Below are 18,497 nucleotides of genomic sequence, written 5' to 3'. Positions count from 1 at the left end.
GGCACAAATTTATAAAGAACCTATAATCTCTTCAACACCAAACATCTTCATTTGATGTTGTTCCAATTCATGAGAGCTTGGCACCCTCCAGGCACATTCAGTTTAAGTGCCTCGATTATATTCATTACCAACTTCCATGCCCTCAGAATCTTTCAATCCACTCCACAAACTTTTTCCCTAGACCTACTGTTCTCTCATTTTGCCTTAATTTATTGTATGAAAAAGTAATTTGGAGAAGTCTTAGAACTGTTATATTATGACATAATGTTAAGTGGGACAGTGTTCCCAAATGCAGAGTTACTGCAAAATCATCCACTTCCAGCACCTTTTGAGCTTGTTTGTCATCCTTGAACTTTTTCTCACCTCCAAAGCCTCCATCAGCTGCTCCCCCGTTGCAATGTTGGGCACATGAATCGTGGTGCTGAAAGCATTCAGCATTTCCATTTCCTGCAGGACATCTTTGCGGCTGGTGGTTCCAATAATTAGGAGCTTGCGACCCTGTCCACACAATGGAATAAGTGTCAAGAAAGGAAAAACAAGAGAAAAGAGGAAAACCAGCCTTGGCTAGCTTCAGCTAACTACAAATGAAAAACAGAATATGGCTATGTAAAAATAAAATTAATAGGCTTAACTCTCTTGGAACTGAAGAAGTCAACATCAACTATATAAGACCAGGATCAGATTCCAGAAATCAGAGTGATATCACCAACAGGGTCCAAAAATTATGGAACACAGAAGACCCGCACATACTCACAGCTTTCCTACCTTACCTTTCATTCTAAATTCATTATAAATAGCTGAATCCTCATTAAATTTAGAAGCATGAGCAAACCCCACTTCCTAAAGCTGAATTACAGATGACTTCTCAGGGGAACAGCCTGTCTTTAGAAATCCTGTGGGTACAGTGAATTCTCTGCCCACTGTACAGACAGTTCCAATGGTTTTACAGCTCACGCTTTAAGAGCGGAGGTTGCCATAAGTTCGTAAAACTTCCCATCGCCAGTGTGGTTGTATAAAAGGACAGTACCACGTCTGGCAGCCTCTGAGTTCAAACCGACAGTGCATACACCAATTCCAAGTTGGCCTGAGCAATAACAGGGTTTATAAATAATAGAGCAACAAATGGAAAACATCAACTGCCAATAAAAATCAACTTTTGCTAGTTCATCTTGGAAATGCCATTTCAATGCTATTTGAATTTCACCATGCACTGTTCAGACACTGCTAAGTGTTGGCTGGTGGAAGGAGCTGCTGGGATTATCAGCTGTGATCCGCCCCTTTTCCAATTCAGTACACAAGGAGCCCATGGGTTGAGGAGAGGCCTGGATGGCCAAGTATCCTCCTTATTTGCTGTACAGAAGTTTAGCTGATGCTCAGAGACAGAGTAAAGTTCTGTATTTCAACTTCATGACACAAACTCTGTTCATCATTATAAGCAAAACAAACAAAAACCTAAAAAATAATCCCCACAGAGCAGCCAAAACTAATTTCATAAATGCTTTGCATTCCTTTGACAAAGGATGAGAACCTATTTAAACTTAATACATCTTTGATGAAGATGATGCATCTTTGCAGCATTTGTTTATTTTTCCGAGTACCATTGTATTCACTGACTTTTTGTGTTTGAACAGATTAAACTTCTGCTTTGGGTGATGGACAATGAGGAAGCACCAGCACTGGTAACAAACTCAGCTGCTCACTTCAAGTTTGTTTTTAGCCTAAGACAACACAAGGAAGTTAATGCCTGGCAGGTTGAAACCAGAGCACGCCCCAGGTCACGAGCTTCACACAAAGGCTTTGTCAGGGAAACACTGTGCTAACCCTTCTGTGTATTAATCACTGTCTACATCTCAGGAGACACCACACTCACCAGCTCAGTCACCCCTTTAAGGGGGAAATCCTCAGAAACCTACTGGGCAATTTAATAGGGAAAAGCAGTCAATTCCTGAACTGACAACAGAAACACCAGGTTTAAAACTGCAGTGGGAATTGGGAATGCTTTATTACTAGACAAGGCTCACCTGCTGGTGGCACACAGCAAGCCAAAAAAGGTCTGAGTGTCTAAAAATGTCTGTAGGTAGCCTTGAGAAGGGCATACAATGTCCACAGAAAGCATAAATACAACTGTCCTGTAGGCTGCTGCTTCCACTATGTTCTGCATATCCACAGGTTTACAATTGCACATTATTCATTTCCTTTTTGATGGTCACTGTGTAGCAAAGCCAGGAAAATATTTTATCATTGTACAAGTTTGAGCCAAATCTGACCAGTTCAGTAAGATCTTGCATGCAAAGATGAACAAACAATGCACTCAGTGGAGAGCAAGGGAATGGCATTTGATCCTCACTCCTACAAGGAATTCAGAAAGCCTCACCAGGTGCTCATTTCAGCCAAAACACTTAACAGACCAAGAAAAATATATGATGATCAGCAACAGAAAACAAAATTTCAGTGGTTTTCATCTTTGGAAGGAGTTGGTAAAACAGACTTTAAACACGGGCTTGGAAGCTGTGTGAAATGAGTCCCCAAAGAACACCTGAACCACCACCTGCTCGTGAACCACAAAGTGTGATGCAGACACCTCTGACATTTGCTCTGAAGTTACCACCCAAGGACAAGGTTAAAAGGTGACTTCAACTTGCTACGGTATACATGGGTAATAGCAGAACTGATGCATGCTTAAAATCTTCAGAATGCAGAAACAGGGATTATCAGCAGATTCAATCGAGAAAATTTCATCTTGATTCTGATTTACGTTGCTCTACGTTTCCTCAACACTGTCCTCATTGAGGTTTTGTTCAATTCATAAACGATACTGCTATATCTGATATTATATATGCTGTAACTCAGTAAAAAGTGTAAGCCCTGTAAGGAGAATTTCTGCTACCTTATTGAAAAAAAATTGCAAGAAGTCATATGCATGCTGTCAGGCACCTTCAAACAGTTTTCTCATTATACAGGTAAGGTACTAGGGTACAAAGGAAGCCAAAGACAGACTCCTGAACAGAACTGAGACCACCAATGCCCTCTTGCAAGCACAAGTCCATGCAATGCTATACTACCAAGACTTTACAAGCTATAGCAATTATTTTAAAAAATTGTTTATTACTGTACGTAACTCTCAGACTGGAACAGCTTGGTTAAGGGATTGTGTTAGTAACACCTTCCCATGAACTCTGAGCATTTTAGGATGAAAAAGACACTCAACTGCAGCCAGCAAGGCAGTATCTGTTCCCAAAATATAGCTAACAGCATGTGTGCAGTGCCTGGCACAGCAGACAAGAATCAATCAAGGGAATAACTTGCAGACTAACTGCCTGAAGGATGCTACCTGAGCACCTTCTACATCGATGAGGACTATGCTTGATTATAATAAAAATAGAGTCTGGTTTGGGGTTTCAACAGAGACCAGGAAAGGATGTAAGCAGCACAGAAATGTAATTAGTGAAGTGAGTTTTACCTCTGGAACTTCAGGTGTCCACGTATGATCTTATTCTCTGCATTTCCTTCTCAGTTAATGAAGCCCAGATGACATGTACCTCCTCCCAGAAAAGCTGCCTACACTCTGGACTCATACAGCAAACTATTTTCTAAACAACTAGTTCAGTCACAGAAAACCAAACCGCTGACAGCCCCATTTAGTCAGATGAATCCCAAATTTGCTGTAAATCAGGCCAGCAGACAATTACTACACACACAAAAATTACTCTAAATGACTTATTACCATTTAGGAAAGCCACTGGAATCAGTCATTGTGGTAAGTTCTGTGAAAACACCAGCTTAATGCTAAACCTTACTCAAAACGCAAACACTCAGACATTTTTAGAATGGGAAAAGAGTAAAACAAAAGTCATTGTTCTACCATATGAACCCAGGGTGCTCTTTAAGACACTGTGCAATCCTAGCCATTTCAAATACACCACTGAGTTAGAGAAATCAGAAGAAATCAATGGGAATGGCCAGAAGTATGGAATAACTTCCCTAAACAGACTCTTAGTAAATTGATGAGGGGTAAACAGTGAGATCTATAAAACTGTAGAAGGTGTAGAGAAGTGAGGGGCAAAACTGCTGTTTCTCAAAAGAAAAACTAGGGAGCACTACACGGAATTACCAAGCATGAGTTCTAAACAACAGCATCAGTTTTGAACAAAAGGATGTTTGCTTTCACCATACAGTTTAGCTGAACTCAAGGAAGCACAACACTTAAGAACAGCAAAAACTTACCAAGATTCAAAAAGCAATAGGACACGCTAATAGAGGTCAGATCCATCAGCAATTTTTAGGTTAGGATCTCTGTTAGGATCCATGCGCAGGACCGCAAATCACTGATGACTGAATGGTTGAAAACTCCTCAAAACAGATGGCTACGCTGCAAAACAGCACTTAAAATTTAACAGCTCCACCCAAAACATACTGATTTTTTCCCTGCTTTCTTCAAAAGAAAGTACGCACTTCAACTTGCTACCTTTAAACTTGACCCACTGGGAAACCTGTTACTGTAAAACAAGCATAATCTCTGCTGTATCAATTACTAAAAGAAAATGAAGTGTCAGGAGCCCCTTGTACTCTTCAAAGTTTCAGGCAACTTGCTCAGCAAACAAGCAGAAAACCTACAAGTCAGAAATGTTTTGCCCCAGGCATTACCAGAAAAGCAAGAAAAGCCATCAAGCCAAATTGAAAAAGCTGCCTCATCCAACTACTCCGCAGTGACAACACATCACAGGGTATCACTGGACTTGCTATTGTGAGAGGTCCTGCTTAATTGCTCCCATTTTCAGAAATATTCATATTTTTGATCCTTAATTTCTACAGCAGTCACTGCAAAGGCAGTATGCCATGTGCTCAGCCCACAGAAGATCAGGATTCAAGCTGAACTTCCAAAAATCAGGCATAACAAGAGAGTAACTACCAAGTAAGGAGGAACTTGGCTTTTCAACAGCTTGGTGTGAGACTTATTACCAGGACAGTTCTAAGACTAGTTCTTTCATCAACAAAGATCAGATACAGGCACATCACTTCAGTCTGGATTCATCCTGCCCATTTTTAGGCAATAATAGTTCCCCAGTTCAGAGCTCCAGATCTCTCTATACCCACGGGGGGATACCTAGTAGAAAGGTGCACATCTTGCTCCGCTGACTTCCAGAAGTGGGATAACCCCAGATTTCACCTCTCTACTACAGGGGTCTTATCTGAATAAATCATGCAGAGATCTACGGGACTCAAACATCAAGAGGAAGCAGTTTTAAACAACCACATTTTCAAGCACCACAAGGTTGATTCTTCTAACACAGCATTCACTTCCTAATGGGCACCATATTATTGCATTGACTACCAAAGACAAACTAGAACATAAAAGAATTACACAGACTCTGTTACAAGCAAATGAAGTCTCAACATGTCAGTGGAGTCTCAAATTACAGAATTTCAGCAAATCTAGACAGCCTTAGGCAAGGGGAGTTGAGGCAAACTTGAACTATGCTATAACCGAGTGTTGTTGGATACTGAAAGTGCCTCTGCTGGTCACCCATCAGCTCTTCACTCAACTTTGGACCCTTGTATATTTATTTTTATGCATGTGCTTTGAGGTATCAACAATTCTTCACATGTAACGGCAGAAAACACGATTCCCCAAGTTTACAAGTATAAAGGTTAACGTCACTGTTGGAGTTGCTTCCAATTCACACCAAGTGACGTGGAATCAGGAATGCATCTGGGATTATATCAAACAAGGAGATTATTCCCCCCTTTCCCCCGTCAACTTTCATAAATCGGCAAAAGCCTCCAGTGTCCCGGAGAGGAAAGGGGCCGGGGGCCTCTGGGAGCAATGGAAGGGCATCCACCAGAGTGGTCGAGAGCATCTTACTAAGCCAGACATTTCATAACACTGCACAAATTGTACGTCCAGCTTAGCGCAGGGATGCTGCAATGGTCTTTCACCCTTTGAGCCAATTGTTAGCTTTTCACAGGAACCAGCAGGGAAGCACATGTGAAACCTCTGTGGGGCTGGTGAGTGTCTCCATGCCTTGTGTGACTCTGCATGTAGATGAAGCAGCTTCGGCTTTAGGAGCTGCTGCTGCTTAGTTCTCAGAGAAGTCCTTTTCTCCCGCTTGGCTCCCTGCTGCGACAGTCCTTTTCAGTCTTTCTATCCCCCCCCAGTCTCTTCTCCTGCACAACACAGGGAAACTTGATTGAAATAAAGACCCAAGAGAATATGGTTTATTTTCTTCTCTTCAATCCATTTTAGAAAAGATTTTTAATTGGTTTAAAAAAAGATGCTAAACAAAATGCAATGTTTTTCAGTCGTCTTGAACTAGTAGTAATGGATACCACTATTTAAGCATTGCTGAGTGGAACTAGCAAGCACGAGCTGTGACTGGGAATTTAAAGCAAACTCAGAGATGTTTCTAGTTTCTTTAAGTCTAACGTGTTTACTCTCAAAACTTCTGCAAAGTACAAACAAGCAAGAAAGCTCAGAACACCAAAAGCTTCCAGTATTTGCCCTTCCCACACCACACTAAAATAATATAGCCTCAATAGGAAGAGGGGAGTCTGGGAGGCAGCTTTCATAAACCGATTCAACAGAGACATATACCTCAATGCATAATTAATAAGATTTCATCCCAGAAATGCTCCTCTTACACACACAGCCTACAGTAATTGTAGGAAGCTGCTTGCACATTAAATATACTCTCTGCAAGTGATGTGACAACACCGTGTGAATACATAATCTGGGCCACAAAGATGGGAGCAGCAGAGCTGCGCTGCTGAAACGCACCCTCCGCTTCCCACTCGCTCCTTGCTTGTGGTTTCAACTGCTCCATCGTTCCTATTTCTAAGCTTTTCAAATCAACTCCATATTTTGGGCCCCTCTGGCTAGTGAAACAGTAAAGAGCCTATCTGATAGCAATGGAGACGGGTACTGTCTCCCCAGCATCTTGCCAACAATTTCTCTCAGCACAGGGACATGCCTGGCATGTCCCAGGACACTCCAGTTTTACAAGGAATGAACCTAACCCATGATCCCAATCCCGCAGAAATTTATGTTGGTTTGACCTCATGGACCAGGTTAGTACCACTGATGCTGTTCATGTATATTTAAAGCACATATCTGCATCTCAAATTGCAACAAAATCCCTGAAATTAGCCATTACTTCCAAATAAATTGCTCCCTAAGGGAACAAGGGAACTAGTCACCTCAGAGGGAACTTGGAAGGGCACTGATCAACCAGCAGTTCTATCTCCCTTGTGCATTTCTCACTTGAGCTTAAAAACCCCAAGGGTCTCCATGCCCAAATTCAATCTTTTTCACAGTAAAACTTCACAACAGAAAAGGTCTTTTCCTGCATGACTATCTCTTATACACCGTTTTGGGTTTTTTAATGAAAAAAATCCCCACATGTCATGATTATCACAGGGAACTCACAAGAAACAAACGTGCTAGGAAGAACTCTATCATCAGAACCACCAAACTAGGTCAGCCCAAAGGGTCTGTCTAACCCAATGTCCTAATTTCCACAGTAGCCAATAGTGGACACTTGGAAAAAAAAAACAAAAAAAAACCGCATCATCAATCAAACAATGACATTTCCTCAGAAAACTTTCTACCCGCCAACAATTTATGGCTTAAGTCACCATAATATTGGCTGTCAACCCGAAGTCTTCCAGCCTCAAGGGCATTTCAAACATTGCAGAGTACAAATCTCTAGCAACATGCATAAACTTGGCAAATATCTGAGAGCTTCAAGCCCTGTATCCTGCTTTCAGGGAGACTTGGGTGCCAACAAAAGTGCATCTAAACAGCAGAATATATTCAGAGGATGCAGTGATAAAATGGACAATTTAATATTTTAAGTTCTTTTGACAACTGAACCAAATCAAGTTCTGTTTTCCTCTATTTATAGGAACAATCATTTCCTGGTACTGTGGGAACACCCAGCAGCATGTCAATGATTACATGTGATTATGGCAATCGAAAACATTTGTGCTGTTTCATACAGGGAGCCTTTCTCTTCCAATGTATGTGGTAACAGAATCCAAGTCTTATGTTAGAGACTTCACATGGCACAGAAAGTTCATTGGGAAAAATCTTTCTTCTCCCAGGTTGACAGTCACAAGGGGAACTTCAGGGCCTGTGGCACTACAATTTAGTTCAAAGTTCTATATTTGAAAGGCCTTTTCACCAAACTCTCTAACGAAAACAATACTCACGCATACATTACTGTTTCCAGGATATTAAAAATGACAAAAAAATTGAGTTCATCCAGGTTGTGCTTCTCTGCTTTTTCCTGACAGCAACTTTCAAGGTTTTACTGTATGTTATTTATTCATGCAGATACTTTCACACACACAGAGCAGAATTGCAAGTAATCAACAGAAAAAATGGCAAACAAAAAAGAAGAGTCTCTGTCTGTTTGTATTTTTTCAGTGCAAGCTTCAGAAATATTATCACTTGTGATGCTCTTAAATCTCATCGAGCCAGAAAGTGCAAATATACAGGATCAGCATGAGATGTAAGATCTTAAGCTTTCCTCACTCACTGTAATTAACACCTGATAATTTCAAGTTAAGAACATATTAAAACCCTGACATCCACAATCATACGTTACTTAGAAACTGATTTCTAAATAAGGAAGGAACACGTGGTTGGGCTAGGGATTGATTTGGACTCAACAGTTCCTTGATTATTCAGAAAGCAGACAGCTTGCATGTTTAAATTTTACATGGTGAAGGTTAAACTTGTCTCCTTAGTATTTCTAGGGCTAACTGCAGAAGATTCAGCCTTAAGTAATTAGATAATGAAAGCCGAATCCTTTGTGATTATCCTAGAAATGTCTAACTGAATGAACAGCAGCAGGCTAGGATTAACTTGACTGAATCAGAGACAATAGCACTAATACCACTGGCAGCACAGCAGCTATCAGCAAGACACAAAGCTCTCCACTGTCAAAATTATTATAGGAATAGGGAATCTTGCCCCTTGATTACTTTCTTACCTGAGGGGGGGCCTTCTTTAGCAGTACAAGAAGGGCTTGCAACACCAGATTAGAGAACCGTGGTCCAATTGGGACATAATCTGAAATGAAAATGCATTTCAATGCCCACCAAGCAGATGCACGTTTAAGACACTTCACTGTATCAAAAACAGTTCAAAGCTCCTGAAGTAAATGGTTCCAGGTCATTTTCAGTTTGCAATATTTCAATAACGCAAATATTTCAATATTTCTGCACAGGAGACAACATAGGTCTCTCATCATCCTAACTCACCCAGAAGTCTTTCAATGTCATCCACAACAACACAGCTGAGTTGGGACTTGTACGCATCATCAAAGATCTAAAAAACAGCAAAATGACTCATTGTTAAATCTCAGCAGCAAAACTACAATAGTCATGATAGGACCTGTTGACGTGTTTTTGGCTAAACGCAGCAGTATTTAGGGGAATAAACAGAGAATGAAAAAGGTAAGTACCAAGGGTCTAGACTATCTCCATTTAATAAAACACTGCCAAACAAATTCAGAGCTCAGACTTGTTCATTTACTCTGTACACTTTTAAAAACGCCAGCTGCCCTGCATTTAACTGTAAGCAATGGATAAAATAGAGACCATTCCTCTAGTTTCTGCAGCAATACTGATAATATAATGATACACACACAAATCCCCCACAATTGTAATGCAGTTATGAAGCTTTTCTGCCCAGGCTGGATACTGGTGACTTTTCATAACTGCACACTGCCTGGAGAACAGACCTACCTGGGTACAGATCGAGCCTTCACATCACCCTTTATAGAGCAGCAAACCAGCATCCTACAAAGCTTTGGATTTAAACAGTAAGTAGGACTAAGGACTAAGTGGTAATGCAGGTCTCCCTCTAGCACGTGCTGATTCAAGTGAAGTCCAAAAGGCTCCTTTTTTTGAATCTAAATTACAAACTGGGCTTCTAGTTATGAGCACATTGCTTCTCTTAGAAACGATGCAATCCTGCGACAAACTGGAGTAACATTTCACTTATGTGCTTCATTCGGGACCATTCAGCTAGAAGGGTAAGTGCTGGCTTGCACTTATAAATGAAAAATGTAAATGAGTAAATGAAATCTTCCTTCCACTCAGATACTTGAAATGATTTAAGATGTTCAACTTGTTTGCATTCCCCTGGCTCCCCAAGTTGTTAAAACTCTTGTTTAACTAAACATTACCACCTCAAAACTATTCCTACTCTCATTCAGGCAGGATCTATTCTTTCCAAGTACAACCCTAAGGCCTTCCTGCAGACCTTTGCAGACACAGCTCCAGACTTGCTCATCACAGATCAGGTGTTTTGTTCCACTGTTAGTCATGATTATGTATCTGACCCAACTGGGACAGAGCCTTGAAATCTTCCCTGAGTCACTTAGTGCCAGTGCCACAAAAACATTCATTCAACTTAATAAATACATGCACAGGAATTTAGGACCTCCAGAGAGCACAAAACACAATCACAAGGGTAACTCACGTTTCTGCCCACTAGAGAACATAGAACTGTACTGTAATCAAGCAAAGGAGCAGGATGCGTAAGTACCTTCTTCATAGCCTGGCACTTGGCTGTTTCAGAAAATCCAATCATCTTATCAGGAGAACAGATCTTGATAAAGGGAAAGTTGGATTCTTCTGCTATTTTGGCTGCTAATGCAGTCTTTCCACTGTGGGGGGGACCTGAAACAAAGGGCAAACATAATGAAGAAACAAGGGAGAAACAGCTCTGCTAAGGCTCAGCATGGATGATATTTTAAGCATGTTTATAATCTCATTCAGAGGCATCTGCATTTTGAAATGACCTTTTCTTCTACTTGCAGAGGGAACACACTAACTCATAGTGCATTACAATCCTCCAGGTAAAGGAAATTAATGCAACTGCTTGAGCATGTGCAGACTGATTTACCATGAAACCATCACAGAAGAGGACATTACATATTTTTGCAGAACTGCCCACTGCACCAAAAAGCAGCTTGTGTTTCTATTTTGGAGAAACTTCTTTAACTATGTTTATGCTCCTTCTAAATATGATTTCTGCATACTGTGACAAACAAGTCAACAGCATGAATGCCAGGTAAATACTGACAACTTGTGAATTCACACCAGAATAATTCTACCAGAGACCAAAGACACATCTTGATCTATACACCCAACACAAATCCATTTGGAGTGCAAGAAGGTATTGCATACAAGCGATATGATGGCCACAAGCACACAGAATTATTCAGGGGATCTATTCAAGGTTAATCTCAAAGCTACAGACCACTAAGCAATAGTGGTAATCCACACATTTTACTTCAGGAAAAGAAAGAGTGAAGCACTAAATAACAAATTCTATTCCAGTATCTGGAACTACTCTCTTAGACTCTTCATAATCACTAAGAGTGCCTATGAGGACAATTCACTCTGTCTAACAGCAGACAAACTGTTGTTTGAACTCAGCTAATTACACTGATGAGCTCACCAGTGACTTCAAAAAGAATTTAGACAAGTAACTCAAGAGATGTTCACACTGTAAAACATCCACATTTAGGTTATTAGCTGGGTACGTTCACTTCTCTATTGTTCCAAGAACAGGATTTCTCTCAGGTTGAGAAGACAGTTTTTACATCTAAAACAAATTCACCCATGTATACCAAAAGAAATCAATTCTATTTTTCCTCTCATGTGCTTCTTTTACATACACTTGCAGGATATAACAGATGACCATTTGGGCAACTGATAGGAATAGCTTACAGAACTTGCTTGTGCTTTTTAATATATATTTTTTTCTTAAATTTACCTTCTAGAAGAACGCTAACCAAAGGTGTGCGGTCACTGTTCTTAGTTTGTTGAACAAGCAGCTCCCCATCATCCAATACCCTTGTTACTGGATCACCCCACTTAATAATACCATTCATGATGTAGCTGGCATAGTCTTCTTGGTTGGTTCCAAATGCCTGTATTAAGAGAGGGGACATTTCTTTTACTAGAGAAATTTTGCATCACATCACTTAAGATGCTTAAGTGAGACAGTAAGCACTGGAAGACCCATTAACGACACACAACATTTCAGTTCAAAGGACTGAGCACTGCTGGAGAACATGCACATTTAGAAACATCTTTTCATATACCCTCAAAACAGATTCTAACCAGTGCAAGTTGTCAGTGGGCTCTGAATCCATGTCATTTAAAGACAATTCTCAAAAACTAGGCTTAAACCTCCTACTACAGTCCATGTTAAAGCTGTCATCCATTAACTGAAAGTAGCCTAAAAGGAGGAGTGTACTTCACAAGGAGAAGAAATTCCAAGTTGTTCTCTTTGTTTGTTCTATTCCTTTTTATGATCCTTGCATGCAACAAAAGGTACAAACCAGAGCCTTAGCACTACAGGCAGACAGAGGCTCCCTACTTTCATTCCTACAACACAGGACACAGCACACCAGCCCATGGTGCACCACTGCATGTCTGATCCCAGAAGGAAGTTGCTACCTCATGTCACTAACTGTACTGGGTGACTATTACAGCAGTTACATAGTGCCTACTTACTGGTTTGATATCATTCTCCAAAGATGCAAAGAAGTCTCCTCTTGTCACACGCAAGCTCTCTGCCTTCTCCATATCCACTTCCACTTTGTTGCTGGCCTAATAAAGGCAATAAAAGACACTTTTAGGAGTACAGCAGTATGGCACTCGACACCTTGCCAACTTCCACCCATGGACCTAACCCTGTAGTTGGTCTGCATCAATAAAAAAAGTTCTTAACAGGACGTTTGTTGGACATATGCTTGATACCACTGGAGAAACCATCATCTTCACAGAGCCACATCTATACGCCGTCCCCACAAAGTCATTAAGTAACAGGGTTTTCCACTCCACTGGGTGGAAAGCTGAAGAATATAGCCACAACCCCACATTTCTGAGAAACCACCCCAGCTAAGAACAGGATGGAAGCTCTGCACCATCCCTGCTGCTGCTATGCCACCTTGACTACATAAACCAAGTGTCAGTGAGGCTCAGACTGGTGCCCAGGGTGGGACTGATCTCACCTAAGTTTAAATTTCTAAAAGTTATGAAGGTTCCCTTTTGAGTAGGGAACTATTCTTTCCCTTTAGAGGCTGTAAAAAAATTCTGTTATGCTTTATGGGTGCTGGATGGGAAGAGGATGAAGCTGCCTTCATTGTGTGAGCTTTATCAGAAAGAGAAATTAAAGTTTGGTTTAATCCAACTCTGAATCTACCCACACCATCTTTGACAACTAAGCCAAAAATAAGAATTACTCACCTCTATTTCAGGAACTTTTAGTTTTCTATTCAAACCATGCACTTTCCTCTCCATACAAAAAAGTCTTTAAGAGGATTGGTAAATAGTAGATTTCTCTCTTTGTCTTTATTTGCTTCAGTTCAACCAAAGCCATGGATCTTCCCAAGGCAGCGCTATTACTTGGAGTAAACACGCTGCAGTTGGCTCAGCTCATACTGCACTCCTTTCTAAAGCATCACCTTTTTCCCTTCTGCCATTCCCAAACTGCCCAGCAACATTTACAAGCTAAAGTCTGGAAGCAAATACACTGTAAGGACACCACTACTGCAATCTTCTCTTGTAAATCATTTCTCAGTCACAACTAGACGTACCACTAGGAGGTAGCCCAAAGCTGCTCACACTGTAGCCAGAAGAGGTTTTGAATTCTTGAAAACAACTTGAGAGCAGCCTTTAAAGTTGGAGCCTTTATTCAGATGTCTGTAAATTTAAAACGAGCTGTAGGTCTATTACAGAGTATGGCCACAGCTCTGCAATATGGAGCAGCTCCATTTACTATGATTATTTGTAGACTTGCAAGTATATTGATTGCCTTGGGCAGCAATCAAGAATTAAATGGATTTAATGATAGAATCATGGAACACCAAGTTAGAAGGGACCTCAAAGATCATCTGGTCCATCTTTTCATGGCAAAAGCACAGTCTAGACAAGATGACCCAGCACCCTGTCCAGCCAAATCTTAAAGGTGTCCATGGTGGGGAATCCACCACTTCCCTGGGAAGATTATTCCAATGGCTGATCGTTCTCATTGTGAAAAATTTTCCTTTTGTGTCCAGTGGGAATCTCCCCAGGAGAAACTTGTACCCATTGCCCCTCATTTTTTCTATGTGACTCCTCATAAAAAGAGTCTCCATCTGCTTTGTAGCCACCCTTTAAATACTGGAACATGGTGATAAGCTCTCCCCTAAGCCCTTCTCTTCTCAAGGCTGAACAGACCCAGTTCTCTCAGCCTTTCCTCACAGGTGTGCTCGCCAGCCCTTTGATCATCTTTGTGGCCCATCTCTGGACCCTCTCCAGCCTGTCCACATCTTTTTTGCATAGTGGGGACCAAAACTGAACACAGTGTTCCAGGTGTGGCCTGACAAGTGCTGAGTAGAGTGGGATAATGACTTATTTATCTCTGCTGACAATGCCCTTGTTGGTGCAACCCAGCATCCTGTTGGCTTTCTTTACTGCTGCAGAACACTGTTCTCTCATACTGAGCCTGCTGTGCACCGGGACCCCTAGGTCCCTTTCATAGAGCTGCTCCCCAGCCAGGAAGACCCCAGCCTGTGCTGCACTCCTGGATGATGCTTTCCCAGGTGCAAGACCTTACACTTGTCCTTGCTGAACTTCATAAAGTTCTTGTTAGCCCACTCTTCCAGCCTATCCAGGTCTTCCAGCAGGGTGGTTCTCCCTTCCAGTGTCCACTTCCCTGTTCAGCTTGGTATCACCAGCAAGCTTCACCAAGGTACACTTGATCTCATCATGCAGATCACTTATATTAAACAGCGTTGAGCCCAATATTGATCCTGGGGGACCCCACTGATGACAGGTTGCCAGTGTGAAAAGGAGCTATTTCCCACCACCCTCTGTATGTGGCCCGTCAGCCACTTCCCCACCCCCCCACAGACCACTTGTCTAGATGGTAAAACATCAGTTTCTCTAGGAGGAGGCCATGGGGAACCGTTCAAAAGCCTTGGAGAAATCCAGGCAGACAATGCCTACCACTCGCCTTTTCCAGTCAGCAGCACACAAACACTGCCTGTTACACACTGATCCTACAGGTGCACTCTGCTAAGGATCCCAACTGGAGTTAAAAGGTACCAGAAAAAGGATTAGTGACAAGATGAGGCAGGAGCTGATCTGTGAAAAGCAATTCATCTTACTTAAGTGGTAAAGCAGAAACCTATTTTTAAGTAGCACAGAGATGAGGCAAAAGATCTTTATTCTTTTCCACCAAAGAACAGCCTTGACAGACTTTTGATAATTTCTGTATTTCCTAATTATACTGCAACAAATTTCTCTAGATTGCAGAAGAAGTATAATTCTCTTTGGAAGTTACCTGAGTCTTACACCACCACCTACTTCTACTTGAGAGTATAACAGCCTGACATGAACTGATAGCTCAGGAAGTAAAAATTTGGGATTTTAAGAAATTTCTTGGAAGGCATAGCTACCTCTATCACCTTTGCCTAAGACCAAGGTGATGGACAAGTCAACTCTCAAAGATCTCTCTCAGAGACATCCTCTTCTGACTAGGATGATCTACAACACCTACAAGAACAAGGAGTGAATTTGAGTGTAGGAAGGAAAAAATAATAAAAATAATCACATGACACATGTCTTGCAGAGTAGCAAATGCAGCCTCTAAACAGCAACCTCAGGAACCCAAACTGGCCAATAACACTGTGCCAAACAAATTACTATAACCAGAGGATGGCTGAAAGGAGAGTCCCTTCTCACAAAAACACCCACCAGGCAGAAATACAGGATGTCAAATATATCAACCAGGTGGATCTTTAGTACAGGTTGATCACTCTCCTACTTTGCAGAGGGAAGTCAAGGTACTTGAAACACTATTAATATATTCCTGAAGTTGTTTGTGACCTAAAATAAGGGGGTGTTCTTTCTTTCCAATCCTTTAATGAGTTATGTTTTAATTTTTAACACAAACACACACTTTGACAGATTATCAGAAGAGTTTAAGTGATTCAGAAGAATAATGCCCCTTGATTTTCAATTTGTGCTCTTGCTTCTCATAGGTGCTTCTGAAAACTAGGTCAGGCCTATGATGTATATTTTAAATTTTGCAGTACTTGTAGGAGAGAATAAAATGCCTTAGTGTATCATTTGGCTGAAGGCATCTTCAGAATAAACAATAAGATTATCCAAAAATACTACGTCAGAGTGTTTGAAAAGAAAAACAAAGCGTAGCTGCCCCACATTTGGAATGCACACACATATGAGCCAGCAGTGTGCCCAGGTGGCCAAGAAGGCCAATGGCATCCTGGCTTGTATCAGGATTAGTGTGGCCAGCAGGGACAGGGAAGTGATCTTGCCCCTGTACTTGGCGCTGGTGAGGCCGCACCTTGATTCCTGTGTTCAGTTTTGGGCCCCTCACTACAAAAAGGACACTGAGTTACTCCAGCGTGTCCAGAGAAGGGCTACAAAGCTGGTGCAGGGTCTGGAACACATGTCCTGTGAGGAGTGGCTGAGGGAACTGGGATTATTTAGTCTGGAGAAGAGGAGGCTGAGGGGAGACCTCATCACCCTCTACAACTCCCCGAAAGGAAGCTGCAGAGAGCTGGCTTTGAGCCTCTTTAGCCCAGTAGAAAGTGACAGGACAAGAGGGAGTGGCCTCAAGTTGCGCCAGGGAAAGTTCAGACTAGATATTAGGAAGCATTTCTTTACAGAAGGGGTTGTTGGGCGTTGGAATGGGCTGCCCAGGGAGGTGGTGGAGTCCCCATCCCTGGAGGGGTTCAAGAGTAGGGTCAATTTAGAGCTTAAGGATACGCTGTAGGTGGGAACTGTGCTAGACGAACGGGTGGACTAGATGATCTCCGGGGTCCTTTCCAACCTAGATGATTCTGTGATATACTGAGATGTCAGTCACACACCAAGCTAAAGGAGGGGACTGCTCTTTTACATTTATGCATTGTCATTTTCTCTTCTCCCACTGTGACATTTTGGCACAACAGGAAATACATCAAAACATTAGTGGTCCCCAAACTCACCCAAAATTAAGCATTGAAAAAACATCAACTGTAAGCAAAACCAATTATTGAAGAAAAATGCTTTGCCTGCAAGGGAATGAAAATACCTCCAGAGGCACTGATTTTTTTCAGGACAGAACACAAGAAAATGAGAAATTGTTGATGTGTGGGTTTTTTTGCTGTAGGAAACAGTAACTTTCAAGAATTATGGCTATACAAGAAAAATTAGCAGAAAGAGCCACTTTTCCTTTAGTAAGAGTGCTCCCAAGAGATATAAATGTCTAAGCAACCAAATTATTTATCTCACTTAATGAAAGCATGACTTGCTTTCTTCATATTCAAACAGAATTTTTACTTAAAAATAAATCAGTGCTGTGGAACTGATGTCAAAGGCTTTTCTCTGTAGTAATTCACACCAGTTCTTGGCCACTAGAGCAAAGGGGCTGTGCCTTTCAGCCTCCTTCTTCACAAACTCATCATCTCATATTTCAACACCATCGAATACTGTGGTTTGCATCTGGATTAATATAACCTGACATTTCATGGTCCTTAACTCCTTTCTAGTTAAAGAGACACTGACCTCCCATAATCAGCAAACACTGGGAAAGCAAAGCAATGTTCCTCTAGGATGGAGGGAGCTGAGAACAGCACAAGTCTCTGGGCACTGAGACAATCATCAGTGAGTTCATTTTTGAAGACATTGTATAGGCCCCTTCTGAATTTGACCAAGATTTTAGCAGCAGTGACATCTTGGAGCAAATGATTCCTTCCACAGCTTAAATACTTCTTCACACAAGGCACATCTTTGCTTTGCTTTGATCATGGCCCTGCCGGTATCATTTGAGTTCTTGTATTAGGAAAGAGTAAACAGTCATTCCCTGTTCACTGATTCCAGCACATTCATGATTTCACAGACTTTTCATAACTCTTGACCAATTGTTTTTTCAGGCTGAGAAATCCTAGGCAACCATTCTTCCAATGAAAACCCTCCTATACCTCTGACCTTCCCTGCTGCCTTTCCAAATCCTAGTTCTACCAGAACCTTCTCAATGTGGGTGTTCCAGGAGTGCACAGATTCAAATATACCAGGGATTTTATCCACGACATAACCAAAGCCTCACTTTTGCTCTGTATACATCTCCTAGTAAATTCTAATACTGCATTTGCTTTTTTCACTGATAAGGACTGAGTTGATATTTCCAGACCATTATAACTCCAAAAACTTGCCCCCAAGTCATGGTCGGGTCAGTCCCTATCAGTGTCTACAGCTTTTTGAATTTTCTCTCACCAGTGTACACTTAAATTCACTGACTACATCCTGTGCACTCACATTATTTCAAATGCCTTCTGCAGTTTTCCACAGGTGGCCTTCAGCTTTATGACCACAGAACAGCTATGAGCTTGTAACCTCGCTTTTCCCCCCTCTTTACAGATCATTTATGAATACACTGATATGCACAGGCTCCAGCAGAGATCCCTCCTGTACAGCTGGCT

The 18,497-nt window shown here is 41.5% G+C and overlaps 1 protein-coding gene across 2 annotated transcripts in view; it reads right to left on the bottom strand.

The window, feature by feature from the left end:
* Positions 1-18,497, bottom strand: part of NSF (N-ethylmaleimide sensitive factor, vesicle fusing ATPase) — an 83,765-nt gene that overhangs the window by 10,703 nt on the left and 54,565 nt on the right. For both annotated transcript variants that reach the window (XM_074926597.1, XM_074926596.1), the window contains exons 13-18: positions 12,538-12,633; positions 11,792-11,948; positions 10,556-10,689; positions 9,265-9,331; positions 8,994-9,073; positions 364-498 (exon numbers count right to left, since the gene is read on the bottom strand). In XM_074926597.1, coding sequence (XP_074782698.1) covers positions 364-498; positions 8,994-9,073; positions 9,265-9,331; positions 10,556-10,689; positions 11,792-11,948; positions 12,538-12,633 — 669 coding nt within the window. The remainder of the gene's footprint in view (positions 1-363; positions 499-8,993; positions 9,074-9,264; positions 9,332-10,555; positions 10,690-11,791; positions 11,949-12,537; positions 12,634-18,497) is intronic.

This window comes from Athene noctua, chromosome 25, assembly GCF_965140245.1.
Source record: "Athene noctua chromosome 25, bAthNoc1.hap1.1, whole genome shotgun sequence".
NCBI classification, from domain to species: Eukaryota; Metazoa; Chordata; class Aves; order Strigiformes; family Strigidae; genus Athene; species Athene noctua.
This window is presented reverse-complemented; position numbering and strand designations above follow the sequence as displayed.